Genomic DNA, 16,658 nt, shown 5'->3' with positions numbered 1-16,658 from the left:
TTGGGGACCGGATCTCTGCCGCTGTCTCAGTGATGCTGCCAGCAAGCCACGCTCTCCACGGTGCATCTGCCATCGATAAGGACCGACCTTCATCCATCTGCCATGACTCCATGACCTCTCATGGCCTCGGGCAACATACAAAGGAGGAGTACACTTGTTGCTGGGCACGGGAGATGTGGCAGCAGAGGATGACATGTCGTCCGAGAAACAGACTTTGGTGGCAGGAAAACACTGAACTTTGCGCCCGACATCACACCTGCCACCTACTGTACCCAAGCTCAATGTCCCTTGCCTTTGCCACCACCGGACTTGATACCATCCAGGAAGCCATAGTATGCAGGCTTCTTCTTGTACTTCTCGTCCCACATGAGCGCCGCTCCTTCGCCTGCGAACACGCCCGGGATCCAAGAATAGAACGCTAGCATAAACACCTAGTGCACTCGGCTTCCTCGATCGTCGCGTTAGACCGCGACGTTTTAAACAAAACGGTATATTAGGCAATAACGAAGCGCTTATATATAGTAATATATATACAAAAATGCTCGCCTATACATACGTTATCGAATACGTGCCTTAAAATGCTATATACTAAGAGTCTATTTTCCCGAGAGCAAAGAATAGCCAAGTCTTAGCGCTTATCGACGTCGATAATTTACGACAAACTGTCGCGATCCGAGCGTGCACATGGGCAACATCCCATCATCAAAACTTGAGGCCGCGTACGCCAAGAATCAGGTGACTGATTAGTCACCTGCAGCCTCTTCAAGAGCAACACTTGTCTATTCTAGATAGACACATGCAATACACAACCTGCTTTTGAAACACCCTATATGAGCCCGTACAATAACTTCCCACACTTCTAACGTGATACAAACTTCTGTATATATAGTTAGCTATTATCACGTTAGAAGTGTGGGAAGTTATTGTACGGGCTCATATAGGGTGTTTCAAAAGCAGGTTGTGTATTGCATGTGTCTATCTAGAATGGACAAGTGTTGCTCTTGAAGAGGCTGCAGGTGACTAATCAGTCACCTGATTCTTAGCGTACGTGGCCTCAAGTTTTGATGATGGGATGTTGCCCATGTGCACGCTCGGATCGCGACACACCCCCTCAGCTCGTGCGCTGGAGTGAATGAGCTGATTCCCATGTGATCGCGTGCACCCTGTCATAACTACCCCCCCTATCTATGGCAGTGACGTCAGGCCCTCGGTGTTGCTGCTGCTGCAGTGAGGGTAAGTCAGCTGTTTCAAGTGAAGTGAGGTGAGCTTTGTACCCCTTCCCTCATTCCTCACTTTCACTGCTGCCATTGTTACCTATATAATAAAGCATAGAATGTGTGACTGTTGCCGGTGAGATGGCTCAGGTGATGGTCCCGTTGCACGGACTTTCACTTGAGTGTGCAATCATCTCACCCACCGGCAAACATCAGAGGTCCTGAGTTCAATCCAGGGGTAGCCTTAGTCCTATCGTATGCTTAAACATATATTGTCGTCCGCTCAACTTATTGAATTGTCCGATAATTGCTCTGTGCCAAGTTATTTCGCTCCGGCGAATGGTGAGAGAGCTCGCTCTGCCCCTGGGGAGTATGAGATACTAGTCAGTGGCGCAATGCACTGGGCTGTCTACGACAGAGCTTGCACCATGTGAGGTGTAATGGGGCTCCAATAGGTAACACCGGAGCAACGGTATCGGAAAGTTGAAAAGGCACCTTCGGGGTGCCTTGCTTTCTGCACTTTTAAAGGTCCATCACCTCAGGGTGGTGACACCTTTTTGTTTTGGGCAAGTGTGTGCTATGTGTGAGGTGCGAAAGCAGCGGATGATGTGGTGACAAGGTGGTAGTGTTGTAGCTAGCAGCAAGTTGGAGGCGTTTCTCGCTTTCTGATTGGACGCGCTGCTGCTGGTGACAGGGGTGTTTCTCGCCCTTGCGCTGTTAGCCAATGGGAGTCCGAGAAACACCTGTTGATGATGGTGCCAGGGCCGCACCGGTGAATGGTGGATGCTTTGCCCTGGCTTCGTTGTCGTCTACAGCATTGGTGGCTGCTGGTGGCCGTGTTTTGCGCCTGCTGGCGCTTCCAGAGAGGTGTCCGTAAAGATGAAGCCGTTCGGTGTTCGTTTCGAGATGAGGTGAGGCCGCTGCTGCGGGCTTCTCAGGCGTCTGTTAGCCCGTTACCTCCTGATGCGGCTGCAGAGGGCACTGAGGTGCGTGGGTCCACGCCTTCCTCAGCCATATTGAGCAGCTTGACGAAGTGCTTGTGCTTCTGTGGTGGAAGCAGCTTGGTCAGCCCGTCTGCAGGCATGTCGTTGGTGCTGAGATACTTGATCTCAATGTCTCCGCGCTGGTCTCGCTGTCGGAGCCAGTGGTGGTGGATGTCAACGTGGCGTAGCTTCGTGTCAAGCTTTTGCCCTTGTTGGTTGACAAGGCGGATGGTCTGCGTGTTGTCGCAGTACAAGTGGGTGCGCTGATTGAACTGAAGGTGTATCTCAGCGAAGACTCGTTCCCACTGTATGAGCTCTGAGGCGGCTTGCGAAAGCCCGAGTAGCTCAGCCTCTGTTGAGGACTTGGTGACAGTGATTTGTTTAGATGCCTTATAATCCACTGGTCCACCGAACAGCATGAAGACCCAGCCATTTGAGCTGGTCCTGTCATTATTCATGCCGTAGGACGCGTCCGATGCTCCAAAGAACTCGTGGTTGCTACCGAGGTGCTCTGGTTGGCTGTGAAGGCCAGTGATGTGTTTGCTGGCGCCATATACAAGGCAGAGGTTCTTGGTCTCCAGGAGATAGCGCAAGCACTGATCTGCAAGCTTGAGGTGTGTCTCAGTTGGCTTGGTCAGATACTGCGATAGCATGGACAAGGAAAAGGCGATGTCAGGCCGCGTGTGTGTGGCGGCGAAGTTGAGGGATCCTATACGTTGTTGGTACGCAAGGATGGCGATAGAGGTGGGTTGATGACCCTCTGGAACGGTCCAATCAAGGTGTTGATCTACTGGCACTGTCGTTTTGCGTGCATTCGTGGATATGCTGAATTTGGCGGCTAGCTTCTCAATGTAGTCTTCTTGAGAGAGCCACAGCAAGCGCTTGTTTCTGTCGCGCGTAACCTTGATTCCTAGGAACCAGGAGAGATCACCGAGCTCGTGCATCTCGTACTTGGCAAGCAGCCGCTGCTTGATGTTGGCAGCATGGGCCTTGTGCTTGCGGTGGTAGAGCATAACCAGGTCGTCAACGTAAAAGAAGAACATAACCTTGTTGTCATGGTAGATGCATTCGGAGTCCGACAGGGGTACTAGTCCAAGGGAGGCCAGCGTCTCGGTTAGGGAGTTGTACCACAATAAAGGGGACTCCTTCAGACCGTAGAGGGCCTTGACCAGCTTGAGGGCGTGTCCATGGGATGGCCTGTCGATTCCAGGAGGTGGTTGCAGATACATGGTGTATGGCAGGTCCGAGTTCAGGAAGGCGTTGACAACATCGAATTGTTCGGCTTCTAGGTCGAAGCTCGCGGCCATAGCACAGCAGAGGCGGAACATGCTTGCTGGCAGTGTGGCGGCGTATGTGTCTAAGTGTGTTCCTTGCAAATCGCCTCTTGCGCATAGCCTAGCCTTGAAGCTCTTCAGCATGCCGTGCTCGTCCAGTTTGTATTTGTACACCCACTTGAGCGGCAGTAGTGGCTGAAGTCCCTCCTCTTGCTGAGCATCCTGATCCTTCTCTTCCTTTGTTGCCCATCTGAATGTGCCTGTTGCCAGGGCTTTGGCAAACTCCTTGGCCATAGCTTCGATCCACTGTTGGGAGAAGCGGTGTTTCATAGCGGCTCGGTAGTTAGAAGGTTCGGGCGGAAGGTCATCGCGGTGCATAGAGGTAGTGGTGTTGACACGCCTTAGAGGGCTGTTGCCTCTTCGTGTAGGGCTTCGATCGCTCTTGTCGCGATAGGCGCGTGTTCTGGGTCGTATGCCGGACATCTGGCCGATGATTACATTAGCGACCATGATCTGGTGCAGTGCATGGTGGAAGTAGGCCGTTCGTAGGCGCTTTCCATTCTCTGTGACTGCATAGTTGGACTCCTCTGGTGTGTAGAGCTCTGGCTCTAGGGGGAAGAGTGGTGTGTTGGACGCGTTGTGTGTTAACGCGTCTTCTGGTGGTGTGAATGTGAATGGATATGGCTCGCGATCAGGGTCCGTGTTGCCCATGATCTCCTCACGGTCTTCTGCGGTGAGGGCATCCATTATCTGCTGCTGCAGGGTATCGTAGTAGTCAGTGGTGTTGGGTGCTGACTGCTGTGTGTTGTCTTGAGTCACGTGATCTGTTACGTGCTCGATTTGCCGGTCTTTTTGGTTATATGTTGCTGACTCGCGGTGTTGCGGCCAGTGTGGTTCTTGCCCAAGGAGCTTTTGGTGGGCGTCTCGAGGTTGTTGGGTGTGCGGCTGCTGAGCCTGTTCTTCCACCCCCTCGGCCTGTGCTGTGTCTTGCTCGTGATGAGCGACATACAGGTCGTAGTATTGTTCAGGCTCTTCAGCCGGTTCCGCTGTTGCGATGTTCTCGACAGGGGTCGTGTACCCTGCTGTCAGGCGTGATGGGTCATAGAACGTGGTCTCATCGAAGAGGACGTCCTTGACTCGCATAACCCTATCTTTTGATGGGTCCCATACGCGGTAGATGTTAGTGGAGTCGTATCCCACAAGGTAGCCTATGAGCGCTCTCTCTTGGAGTTTCTCGCTCTTGCCAGGCTGATCTGGTCCATGGATGAACACGTATGCAAGGGAGCCATACACCACCATGTGACCCACGTTCGGAATTCGTCCTGTTGCCAATTCGAATGGGGTCTTCCAGCCCTTTGACTGGATAGGGGATCGCCAGAGGATGTACACCGCTGCTGCAGTGCATTCTGGCCAAAGCTTTTCCGGCAATCGTGCGTGGATGCGAATGGTTCTGCTCATGGTGATGATCAGAGCTCCAGCTCTTTCTGCTGGGTCCTGCGCAGGCGCGTATTCCGCGGTTGCGTGCCATTCAATCTTGTTGTTGTTGATGACTGAGCGAAACACCTTCCCAATGGCGGGCTCGTTGTCGCTGTAGAAGCATACGAACCTGCGACCAATGAAGTTGATGAAGCTCAGCAGGCTGTTGAAGCAAGCCAACACCGATTGCTGATCCCTGTTCTTGATGGTGAACTGGAAGTGTCCATGGGTATCCAGATCGTAGAAGTGGACGAGGTACCTGTCACCGTTGTAGGCGACAGTGAATTCTGCCAAGTCCATGGCCATGTGGCCGTATGGGGTCATCACCCTGATGGGCTGAGACCGATTGTGCACCTTGTGAGCTTTGCTAAGCCCACATGCTCTGCAATGTGCAGTGAGGGGTGCGCTTGGACCATCGTTAATGATCACCCCCTCAACTCTGAGCGGCAACTGCTTGATGCGTTCAGCGCCAATGTGACCAAAGATTTGATGCCACTGGCGGCCAGAGAGCTTTCGGTGTTTGATGGGGGTCCTGCTGGACGTAGCTGCACCTTGAGTGCCCCCAGTGCTGTTCATGACTGCGAGAACGGTGCGATCACCATCCTCTTGAGCAGTTGGAGATGCTGCGCTGTTGGCAGGTTCATCGCCGATGTTTGCACCCCTGCCAATAGTGCTGATGAAGTGCGCGTTGCGCATCTTTTCAGTGACCTTCGGCAGTACTAGGCCCTCTTTTGTAGGCCATTGGTAAATGATGGGTGACTTAGGTGGTGTGACCACCTTGAAGAAAGGGATTGTACCAGTAGGGCGGTGTAGGTCCATCAATTTAGTGTCGTTGTGCCACATTGAATTGCTGCGTCCGTGCCACCAGAGTCCGGCTCTTTCCATGCGTGTGTGAGAGATGACGTTCACATGAAAGCCTGGGCAGTAAGCCACATCCAGCAAGGTGAATGAATGGCCCCCAATTGACATATGAACGCGCCCTAACGCTGCAATTGGAAAGGTGGTTGTTCCAGCCTGGATTTCTGAGGTGGTGAGGCGCTCTGCAATGAACTCTACACCCTCCTGGTCATGATGATTGATCACATGAGTGTCTGAACAGTTATCATACACCCAGCAATCCCTGAAGTTGACGCTCAACTTGCTAATTGAGCTAGAAAGAACAGTAAGGCCAACAAAGCCCTTATCGCTTGGTGATGCCTTCTTCGCATCAGCAATAGCCTTGTCACGTTCCTGGTCCTTGCGATTGTTGCGATTCAACACGCCAAGCAGACGCTCGCCGTCGTCGCTCAAGCAGTAGTTGATGAAGTTTTTCCAGTACTTCTTCCACTGCTCTGAGCGCTGATCCTTTGCTGGGCGCTTGTCGGGGTTGATCACATCGCATGAGAACAGGCCCTTGTGACAGGTGTCCTTGGGCTCGCCGGTGATGTTCCAGCAGCCGCTTGGCCTGTTGTTGTCCTTGTCTTTGTTCTTGTCGCCGCGGCTGCTGCCACGACCCTTGTCACCGCGGCTGTTGCCACGGTTGTCACCACGGCTGCTGCCACGGTCACCCTCCTTTTGACCAGCACCTGTGGGTGCTGTTTCATCCTCTGCTTCTGCTGAGGTTTCTCCGGAGAAGGTTGCGAAGACTGATCGACGGTTGGTTGTTGCTGGTGCGGTGTCGCGTATCCATTCGAGGTAACGCTCAGTAAGCTTTTGTAGTGACATTTTGTCACGCTTCCACTCGTTGTATAGAGAAGCACCGTAGGCTGGAGCCTGCTTCTGCTGAATAGCAAGTAGGAAGTGTCTACTAAGGTCGTCGTACTCGGCGTGGTTGCACTTAAGCATCTTGGTCTGCAAAACTAACCAGTCTGAGCACCAGTCATCGATTCTGCGTGCGCTAGCCTTCTGAAGCCTAGACAGCTCAAGCGTGAGCTGCCGCTTACGCAGCATATCGTCTGGACCATACTGATCCTTGAGAGCCTGGTATTTCGCTCTGAGGGTGTTCTGGCCGTGCATTAGCTCTTGCCCTAGCTCTGTCGTCGTACGGATGAGGTAGGTAATGAGCTTTGATCGCGCAGCAGCAAAGATGTCGTACATCCGTTGCCTTCGGTCTGCGTCTGTTTGTCGTAGCTTGATGAGATCTCTTGATGTAGCGTCTCCTGCCGTGTACGCTTGTTGGATTTCCTCAAACGTCAAGTGAGTAGGCTCTGTTGGCTCGTTACTCAGTTGGTGAGGATCCACATACTTCCAGACATTCAAAGACTCTGCGTAGAGCTCTAGCTGACGGTCAAACTTGTCCCATTGGTCATGGCTCTTCAGAACCACGGTACCCTGAGGTAGGGCACCGGTAGTCACCGGCGTCTCGGTAGTGGCCATAACTGCAAAATGGGTTGTAGGCTAGTGAAAGTTCCACGCGGGTTCACTAGGCCTAGGGGATACTACTGCACTGGTTGTAGCAGTAGTGCTGTGACGATGCAAACTCTGCTTTGGGGCTTCCTTGTCGCAGCGAATGTTAGTGAGCGCTAATCGGGCTCATAACTATCACGTTAGAAGTGTGGGAAGTTATTGTACGGGCTCATATAGGGTGTTTCAAAAGCAGGTTGTGTATTGCATGTGTCTATCTAGAATGGACAAGTGTTGCTCTTGAAGAGGCTGCAGGTGACTAATCAGTCACCTGATTCTTAGCGTACGTGGCCTCAAGTTTTGATGATGGGATGTTGCCCATGTGCACGCTCGGATCGCGACAGCTATAACTCTTACTAACTATAGTGTATTGAATATTACGAAACTTGAATTATCGATAGATCTATATTGGTTCTATATTTCTAGAAATTTGTATTCTCGTATCTAGCCATAACTACTACAAAGTTATATCTTATTTTCTGAAATTTCTTACAAAACTCGCGATTCAGCGGGCCGGGAAAGCCGAGTGCACCAGGTGTTTATGCTAGCGTTCTACACGCAGCGGTTCTCGCTGTGTGACGACCTCGGCTAAACCAGCCAATCACGAGCCCATCCTGAGCACGCTTTCGAGATCCCGCAGAAGGATCGCCGTCGACCTTGACTTCAGCTCTTGCTCGACTGCCAACACGCCCAGCACTTGGCCTTGCAACAACACTGGGTCGCTACGGCCTGCTTCGTGCCTTCTCGCGCTCAAGCAAGCCGAGTGCAACAGCACGGGAAGAGGCGACGATGCTTCTGCTAACGATTCGAACTTCCAGAAACAGCACGCACCCGTGCTTGTTGCTGGTATGCTTGCCAACACGTGCGAGTCTGCGATACCCAACTGCTACCTTGAGGGCTGCGCCTCTGTCAGACGGTCTTTGAACAGAGTCGGCAAATCCTTCCCCCCCGCGGCGAGCCCGGGAACTCACCGGCAGTCACCACACTCAGGCACGCATGCTCGCTCTACAGCCGCTTCGCGCAACACAGGCAGCCGATCGCTACTCGTTCGCGAGTGTTGGCTGATACGATCGTCAATGCTTCTGGAGAATTCGGTCTCTACGCAGGGACATGTCACCTCGAATGCCCGAGAACGTTATGGCAACAGGGTCAACACTAATCCTCACGCGATATGCTTATTACAGCTGTACGGCCCACCCACCAATCAAGTCAACTACCCGCCCATGCTCGCTACTCACTTCCGCGGTATGCAGCATAACATGGTTCGCAGGATCTCTGCCCAGCCTACTGGAGCGGCCCAAGTGCTGCAGCAGCCGTTGCAAAGAGACGAAGCTCCACGCCGCGACGCCGATCTTGCTTGCTCTGCTTTGCTCTCTTATCCTGCAGTACCGAGCAAAGATCCACAGCGAAGAGATCCAAGCAGCGTCGCAAGCTCGACCAGAGTTTCGAGGACCAACATATCGACATTGTGGTGGGGCGATCTATTGCTTGAGAGCTGTCACCATCGCCAAGATGTTGAGACTGGAACATTGAAGTAATGCTGATCTCACGCTCGGAGCTTTTACCGTAGCAGTGGACTGAGTTACTGACTGACAGAAGCCTGTGCTGTGCCCCACTGCAGTAACTTTCCACAGCGTGGCTGATTATTGCCGCACTGTCGTTGCGGGAAGTATCACCATGCAGCAATGCACCCCACTGACCTTTCAGCCACCGAAGATCCGTTCTGGACTGCTCACATGATCCTATAGGTGCCCAAGGCGGTCGCGTGTGAGCGCCTCACAATTGACTTTTCTGCACCTCGAGGTCCGTTGGTGGAAGCGCTTACTGCAGGTCCCTAGCTTGCGGCGCAGCAGGGCCCGGACCTACTTGGCGTGGGATGTTGGGCTCTCTCTCTGTCAGATCACGAACATTCTGCTCCAGCCTCGGAACGATGAACGAGTTTCATACAGTCCGCCTCGACCAGAACTGTTCACCACGATCCAGATCTCGACGATCTTACACTGCACCGTCTTGTCGCTCCCGTGTTTCTGCCAACAACGAGCACCCTCAACCTCATCCTCCACTGCTGCACACATCGCCGGCGATCAAAAGACGACCCTTTTGCAAGTACAGTGCACGAAATACGATACATCAGAGCTGCACGCAGTGCTGGGATCTCCAGGCATAGCGGTAGTTCTCTCTGGGGTGCAACGTGCCACGATCCACTTCTTCCGACACTCGAAGGTGTAGCACAGGACAGTTGCATGGCAATGATGAGATATACGACTCTGCAGCACTTCCTGCTATATCTGGCATTGCTCTTTGGCTACCTCTTGCTCTTCGACGTCATCATACTTCACACTCCGTGGTCCAACTCTTTCAGATCATATCTTCCCGATTGGCAGCTGTCGTTCGCGATACCGGTGCCAGATATTAGACAGCCGGGCTCGTGAAGAGCTGAGAGAAGGCCTGAACCGTGCAAGGGAGAACTGGAACAGGACAAAGGCGTCCACTTACAGATTTGAGGGTACCCTTCGGCCACACAAGACTCAGTAACGAAGCAACATGCGACTGCTACTTCCAGGTCCGCATGTCAGAACCTCTGGACGCAAGACATTTGGCTCCATCGCGGTGTTGAAAGTGACCTTGGCCTTTGAGCGAGCTGATTTGTCAACCCTTCTACAGAACACACGTCTCGGCAACGACGATGAGACTTGTCGAGCTTGTCATGAACTTCGCGACAGCGCTGTAGCGTTCGCATGTTTTGCTTATCCTGAAAAAGGACATGCTAGCGATATTGCTCCCCTTGTGGTAGGTCGATTGTTTGTAACTTCTAGCTCCGTCCTCAAACTCTCCACGATTTATCTGCACACGATCACTTCATCTCCCATCTTCCAATTTTGCGAACAGCACCACTCTCTGCTCTTTCACACCAGAACAGACCATCATGCTCATCTCAACATTTGTTACGGCACTCTCCGGCCTTGCAGCCTCCATGTCGACATCTGCCGGTCAGTGGAAGCCAGTGTCCACGTACACTCCCTTTGTGCGATCGGGCGCAACACCCAGTATCACACATCCGCCATACACACGGACTGACGCCCCGGTCCTGACAACGCGGGTGACTACGATTGTGGAAACTGTTGGATCGGAACCGACGACGATGGCGACTGGACCGGCGAAGCCGAAGGGCTCGGAGTATTATACCACTACAGGTACGTACGACGCATTTTCCTTCCGGCACCAGCTGCCAGGATATTGTCATGTACTCCTCGGAAGCATAGCTAACCATTTCGTGATTCATAGTTGCCTACGGAACATATGGTGTAATCACCGTCAGCGGGACACCGCCGGCCCCGCCGTCCTTCAAAGAGAGCTTATCCTTGACCTACCACCCAGCCGCCGCTACCTCCAACAGAACAGCACCAGCCACCCCAACCAGCACCAATCCCCTTGCCAACCTCGACCCCAACCGCCCCACCAAAGGCCTCGTCTTCGCCATCCAACGCTACGCCGACGCAAACTGCGACCAACCCATCGGCCCCCGCTTCGCCTACGACGGCAGCCAAGACAACTCCTGCTTCTTCTCCCACGGCTCCTGCCGCGGCTCCTGCGGCTACCTCTCCCAAGACACCCCCTCCAGCCCCGAAGTCTGGAAACACGCCAAGCAACAACTCTCGGCCAAAAAACTCGAACAACACGACTTCGCCTCCTGGAACTACCGTCTCGTCTCCTGGGACGATGTCTGGAACAAAAACAACAAGTGGAAACCAGCCTACGGACACATGAGGCATAAGCATAAGAAGTGGATGTTTCCCGAGAGTAATAATGAGGGCACCGCGGTGTGTGATGCCGTTTTTTGGGAGCAGAGGGATTGTAGGGATAATAGTCCGAGGCCCGAGAGTGGGCAGGTTATGAGGTGGCAGCCGAGGAATTTGAGAGAGGATGAGGGGAGGTGTATGAATGGGTTTAAGAATGGGAGGGGGGTGCCGGCTATGGCGGCGAGTTTTAGGATTAGGTGTTATGCTTGAGTGCGGTGGTCGACACTTCTGGTGGGGAGGATGGGGCTGGTGGCTTGGACGATCAAGTGGGTGGTGAGAGTGCGAGTGTGGTTGAGGATGAGTGCTGACAGGTCATGAGGCAGGTGGATTGGGTACATCTCGCAACCTTGACATGTCGGCGTCGGCTGTGCTTCAGCATTCGGTCAAATATGCCGCGCTCGAGACGCATGGTCATCATTGTATGGAAGAGGCGGCCATCGCTGCCTTAGATATCCAAGAAAGTATGGAGGGAGAGTGCTCGCATGGTAGAAGCTGAGGGCTGATGAACCATGAGGTATCTAGCTTGGGTACGTTTGTGACATGGCGACATCGGCTTTATGCGGTCTCTCACCTTTAATCGGCTATGCTGTGCTCGCAATCGGCCAGTCCGCTGTTCTAGAAGTTGTCCAACGTGCGTCTTCTTCACGATCCAGTCTCTGTGGCTTGTCCTCAACATAGCCGGTCGATGGTCGCCTTTCTCCTTCCTCCCTATGCCTACTGAAGTCTACACATACTCCAGCACGAGCTTCGCGCCAAGGAAGTCAATACTACCGAGCTTTGCCTCAAGCCACTTACGAAACTCGTCTGTCGGCTCGGGGGAAGTCAGTCGAGGGGCTTTGCCAGTGCATGGGACTGACACATGAACCTCCAAGAGTTCGAGCTCCTTGAATCCCAGCAATGCCAGCTCTCGAAGAACATCCAAGCGACGGTTGATCGCTTCCCACCGAATGTCTGGATCTGAGTGGTTCGGAAAGGAGCCCGGAAGGCTGCGCAATGGATCGGACGTCGCCAGAATCATGCGGACATTGCGCATGAGCTTGCGGATTGCGGGCGGTGGCATCTCTATGCTGAAGCAGTACTCCTTGTTGTAGCCTTGGAAGACCCTGTACTCGGTGCTGTAGCAGTATGTTGAGTTCATTGAGGTGGTATGGGACTGGAAGGGATGTCGGCGGTCGCTAATTTGCCTCAGGATGAAGAGGTTCGCGCCGTAGATCAGTGGACGGAGCTCTGCGCGGAGGGTTTTGCTGATGTGGAGTGTTCGCAGGAAGCGGAGACGACCCAGTGGTAGTGAGCGAAATTGGACTGGATGCAGTGCGCCAGTCTGCTGGATTCGGTGGACAAAGGCGAGGTTGAAAATCTTGTTCCGGATCTCGGAGGGGAGGGTCATCAGATTGGTCTTCTGCATCTCTGGCATCTTGTGGTCCGATTTGAGACCACAATCCAGTCAGTGCACGTGGGCATGGACTCTGGAAATCCGCAACGTCTCGAGTCGGACTGGTCTGTATGTGTGTCCAAAAGCTGGCTATGGTTGGAAATGTCCGCGGCGGTGGTACTGCGAGGTGGTAAAAGCAGATGTCGACTCGGTGGGTGTTGATGGTGCGGAGCAGCCGGGGAGCAAGTTTTCACGACAAGAGAGTGCGACACGACACAAACCTTAAAGTTGGACAGGCCGTGAATCTGGACGTAAAGATTCACACACAGGGCATATTCACTTGAGCAATAGATCAATCGGAGCTGAATATTCACGTCCTCCAGATCGACGCTGCCCATGCGGCCATCGTATGCTCGGCTTGCTTCATGATACGCTGTTCGCTGGAGATGATCCTTGGTGGCTCACTTCCGTTACCTAACGCTTCCTACTCGCCCAAGTTTCTTCCAGTCTGTACAAGATTTTCCTTATCCCCGAACTCGCAGTGCTTTCCCCACATCCATCTGCAGGTATGCGTCTCTGATCATGCTATCGTCCCAAGTCAGCATCTCATTCGCCTTAGCCGACTCGATCTGATCCTCCCTCAAGGTAGCCAGTACAAGCCCCAAGGGCACAAAGCTCGGGCTCGAGCAGTATCTCTTGGGGTGAGAGAACAGATCCGTTCGGATCAAGACGGTCTCTGAGGTTGGGATGGCGAGAATGGCGAAGATGATCACGCCGAGGTCTTTGCGCATCGATGCACTGGCGGGTGTCGACTCCTTTACCTTTCTGAAGTCGTCGACGTGGAGGTTGACAGTGAGGGAGAGTCCAGTTGAGTGAAGTCTTGTGCGACGACCCGTAGGACTTGTACAATGGCGTCCACCGGGTCGATAAGAGTACCATCATCATAGACATCGAAGAGAAGATGAAGACGACGAACGCGCAAGGAGACACCATGGGCAATGTATGGCTGAGCTCCCCCAGTGTAATGTGCGATCCCGTACCTCAGCTGGATATGCAGGTGTATCTCGTTCACGCGCCAGAACTGCTTCTCGGCTTCTTCCAACAACACAGGACTGTCTTGCCACGGCTTGAGAAGTCTATTCTTGATCTGGTCGATCTTCCCGGATGGCACTGCGCCGCTGTTTCTGTTGAGTGAGTAGCGCACGATCTTGAACCACATCTCGAGAGGCAGCTTCGGTCGATACACTGCTATGCCTGTACATTATCAACATTCAGGCAACAGCCCATGCATGCGTTTGAAGGAAATTTACCGGGGTCAGCTCTCGGAGAGCGTTTGCGCCGAGCCATAGCGCCGACAGTGATGTGCGTGATGTTTGCTCGCAGTTGCGGACTAGGTCTGGAGATTTTCCTGAGACCCCACGCTCGGCAGACGAGTCCGAGCTTGGAACTCTTGTAATTCGCACGTGATTAATAGAGAAATGACGTTGCGGACATCTGGATGGTTGGCCGAGAGACTATGATACTCGCGAGTCCAGCACCACAGTCGGAGCATACATCGCAGAGAACGGGGCTCTTGAATAGACTCGCGCTCTCTCTACACATCTTCGTACTACAATGCTCATCATGTCATCTCCCTTTTCCTCCCCGCCAATCTCTACACAATATCATGTAATTGCTTCACTTGCATGTTTGCTACCTCTCACCAAAGCCACCGCATCCAGCTCCCGTCGCACCCTATACTCCAGCTCCATCACCTTGTCAGCTTTCCTATCAGCCTCGATCATGATCTCCTTCGCATCCTCAACTTGCTCGCGATAGGTAGCCCAGGCCAGAGCTTCATTGTAGCGGGTCACTGCTTCGCTGACTTTCTGCTGAGCCGCGGCGACACGAGCGGTAGCATCGCGGTACCGTGCTAGCAAGCGTCGATGTGCGCGGTCCTCACGGCTGCCGAGGAGGAACATTGTCGTGTATGGAGTGTTCTGGGGTGATGGTGGTGGAGACTGAAGACGTGGGGTGAGACGAGACGACGGGGTTGTGAGTCGGGTGGACAAGAGATCCTGTAAGCGATAAGTAGGACTGTGATTTCGCGGTTATTCAGACTCCCGTGTGTTGTGTGTGGACCATGTTGTGAACTGCTTCTCACGCTGACATGTGAATGCCAAGAGTTCACCAGTGAAGAGGTTGCGTTGCAAACACGTGAGAGTCACCGAGTAGAATGTGAGTGTATCTGTCACTCGCGTGCACTACGAGAAGCACTGCGGATCCTGTGGCAGTACTTGACCGTTCGCCATGCATCTACCGCCGCAGATGCAATAACACGGGACAGAAGATGGCTTCCATCACCTGGATAGCGTCCCTACTCCTGACATACTGACTCCTTGGTCTATTACGTCGGGCCTTTCATACTTCAATCCTAATTGTCCTGCGCCTCGTCCTCGCCCGAAGATTCTACCTCCTCTGTGACCTCAGGCTCGTAAATCTCCCACTCCCCAGTCTCCTTGTACTTCTCGTAAAGAGCTGCCGTCTTGCGCAGACCCCAAAGCACGACGCAAAAGTTGGGAACGCCAGGAAGACTTTCCACCTTACTCTGGTCCCAGACAGCAGGAACAGCCGAAGCTCTTAGTGCGTATGCGGTGATGTCGTCGTATTCATGGCCGATTGCGCCGCGCATGGGGTTCCGCAAATACCAATGAAAGTTGGCCGTGTTGTTGGCCCTCACAACCGCGTGCGCCCGAAGCGTCGCTATCGTGAGTGCAGAGAGCTTCCTGGGGACTCCGAATGCCCCTGCAACGAGGTGCATGATTGGTAGGGCGTTCGGATGGGCCGGTTGAGGTTCCATGGAAAGAGAAAATTTCTCGACCTTGAAGGAGATGTGTTTGAACGTGCCGCCGTTCGTCTGCGGAGTAGCGTATGAGTTGGTGTAGCGAAGAAGATAGCGATTGTGGAAGTCTGACGAGCCCTTAGGCGCTTTGTCCTCCCAGATCTTCTGGTCGTCTGTGTAGTTGAGATCGAGAAGTCTCATGTCTTGGACTTGTAGAGTGGTGATGTGCTTCAGGAGGCTGAAGCTTGCCTTGGAAGTCTGATGAGCTCGACCCAATGATTGCACGTGGGCTGGTAGAAAGGCTCGCTCGTCGTGCTCGTATCTGGTCTGCGACAGAGACTTTGTCACGTCGATGCGCAAGACAATGTTCTTTGCCACGTGCTTCAAGCCATCCTCCATGGTTCCGCGACTCACACGCATGAGCTGCAGGGTCAGTTTGAAATAATCCCAATTGACGATGGTCGGCTGAATGTTCGTATCGTGTCGAATCGCGACGATGATGGCTTTCGGCATGGCCCAAGTCACGATGAGGTCGAGTACTTCTTGTGGCATCTTCTGCGCGTCCTCCTTGTCGCCCCGTAGGTTCCTGCACTTCCGAGCATCCTCGCGTTGCTTCTCGCGCTCGACTGTCTTCTGCTTCTTCGCCGCTGCGTCTCGTTGTAACTGTGCGCAGAAGTCATCAAGCGCCGGATGCTTGGTGCTGATTCTCGGCACCTCATCTTGCTGGAGTTGGAGGGCCATGTTGAGTGGTCGGTCGTTTGTATGTTGAAGGTGTAGTGTCAAAAGCTTGTCTTTCGCGTGGCGTTTGGTCTGCCTGGCCTCAAACTAGCATGAACCCTGCATGTGCAGCTGAGCTGGAATCACGTGCGTTGCTCGAGCTCACAAGCAGTGCACATCGTATATATGTACTTTGAGAATGAGGACTCCAGTGAAGATTGCGGGCCGCAGCGCTGACCTCTACATTACCGTACACACGCGCAAACACACGACGTGTCCTCAATCTTAGTCATCAACATTGTTTCTTTCTCGAGGACAAGGACGAACATACCCTTAGCTGCAACCATGAGGATGACCTAGCACTACGAGAACAAGTACTCGAGGCCGGTCTGCTCAGTATGCCGTGACGCTTGCGAGACCGGAGAAAGGCGACGCGAGGATGCGGAAACTGTGGTGCAAGGAACGGCAAACAAGGAGCCCGAAGCTGTCATCTGTGGTTCTCCTCGTGAGCTGCCTGACGATCTTGAGTTGGAGCAAGAAGACCTTCGACCCAGAGACACAGCGATGCTCCGATACTCACCGTAGTGGCGACCAAGATCTTAGCGAGCCACTGGGAGCT

The 16,658-nt window shown here is 53.3% G+C and overlaps 5 protein-coding genes across 5 annotated transcripts; 1 reads left to right on the top strand and 4 right to left on the bottom strand.

The window, feature by feature from the left end:
• Nucleotides 1–10,255: 10,255 nt before the first annotated feature.
• On the top strand, nucleotides 10,256–11,339 carry CLAFUR5_05182 (uncharacterized protein; the record flags this gene model as incomplete). The annotated part of the gene is made up of 2 exons (XM_047904330.1): nucleotides 10,256–10,523; nucleotides 10,615–11,339. The coding sequence occupies 2 exons, from the start codon at nucleotides 10,256–10,258 to the stop codon at nucleotides 11,337–11,339; spliced, it is 993 nt and encodes a 330-aa protein (XP_047760612.1).
• A 514-nt stretch (nucleotides 11,340–11,853) lies between these two features.
• On the bottom strand, nucleotides 11,854–12,543 carry CLAFUR5_05181 (uncharacterized protein; the record flags this gene model as incomplete). Its single annotated transcript, XM_047904329.1, has 1 exon — nucleotides 11,854–12,543. The coding sequence occupies one exon, from the start codon at nucleotides 12,541–12,543 to the stop codon at nucleotides 11,854–11,856; it is 690 nt and encodes a 229-aa protein (XP_047760611.1).
• Nucleotides 12,544–13,025: 482 nt separating this feature from the next.
• Nucleotides 13,026–13,720, bottom strand: CLAFUR5_05180 (uncharacterized protein; the record flags this gene model as incomplete). The annotated part of the gene is made up of 2 exons (XM_047904328.1): nucleotides 13,026–13,299; nucleotides 13,323–13,720. The coding sequence occupies 2 exons, from the start codon at nucleotides 13,718–13,720 to the stop codon at nucleotides 13,026–13,028; spliced, it is 672 nt and encodes a 223-aa protein (XP_047760610.1).
• A 402-nt stretch (nucleotides 13,721–14,122) lies between these two features.
• On the bottom strand, nucleotides 14,123–14,462 carry CLAFUR5_05179 (uncharacterized protein; the record flags this gene model as incomplete). The annotated part of the gene is made up of 2 exons (XM_047904327.1): nucleotides 14,123–14,155; nucleotides 14,205–14,462. The coding sequence occupies 2 exons, from the start codon at nucleotides 14,460–14,462 to the stop codon at nucleotides 14,123–14,125; spliced, it is 291 nt and encodes a 96-aa protein (XP_047761169.1).
• A 452-nt stretch (nucleotides 14,463–14,914) lies between these two features.
• On the bottom strand, nucleotides 14,915–16,063 carry CLAFUR5_05178 (uncharacterized protein; the record flags this gene model as incomplete). The annotated part of the gene is made up of 1 exon (XM_047904326.1): nucleotides 14,915–16,063. The coding sequence occupies one exon, from the start codon at nucleotides 16,061–16,063 to the stop codon at nucleotides 14,915–14,917; it is 1,149 nt and encodes a 382-aa protein (XP_047761170.1).
• Nucleotides 16,064–16,658: the final 595 nt, after the last annotated feature.

This window comes from Fulvia fulva, chromosome 4 (assembly GCF_020509005.1).
Source record: "Fulvia fulva chromosome 4, complete sequence".
In the NCBI taxonomy this organism is placed as follows: Eukaryota; Fungi; Ascomycota; class Dothideomycetes; order Mycosphaerellales; family Mycosphaerellaceae; genus Fulvia; species Fulvia fulva.
The sequence above is the reverse complement of the archived record's forward strand: the minus strand, read 5'-3'. Positions and strand labels throughout refer to the sequence as shown.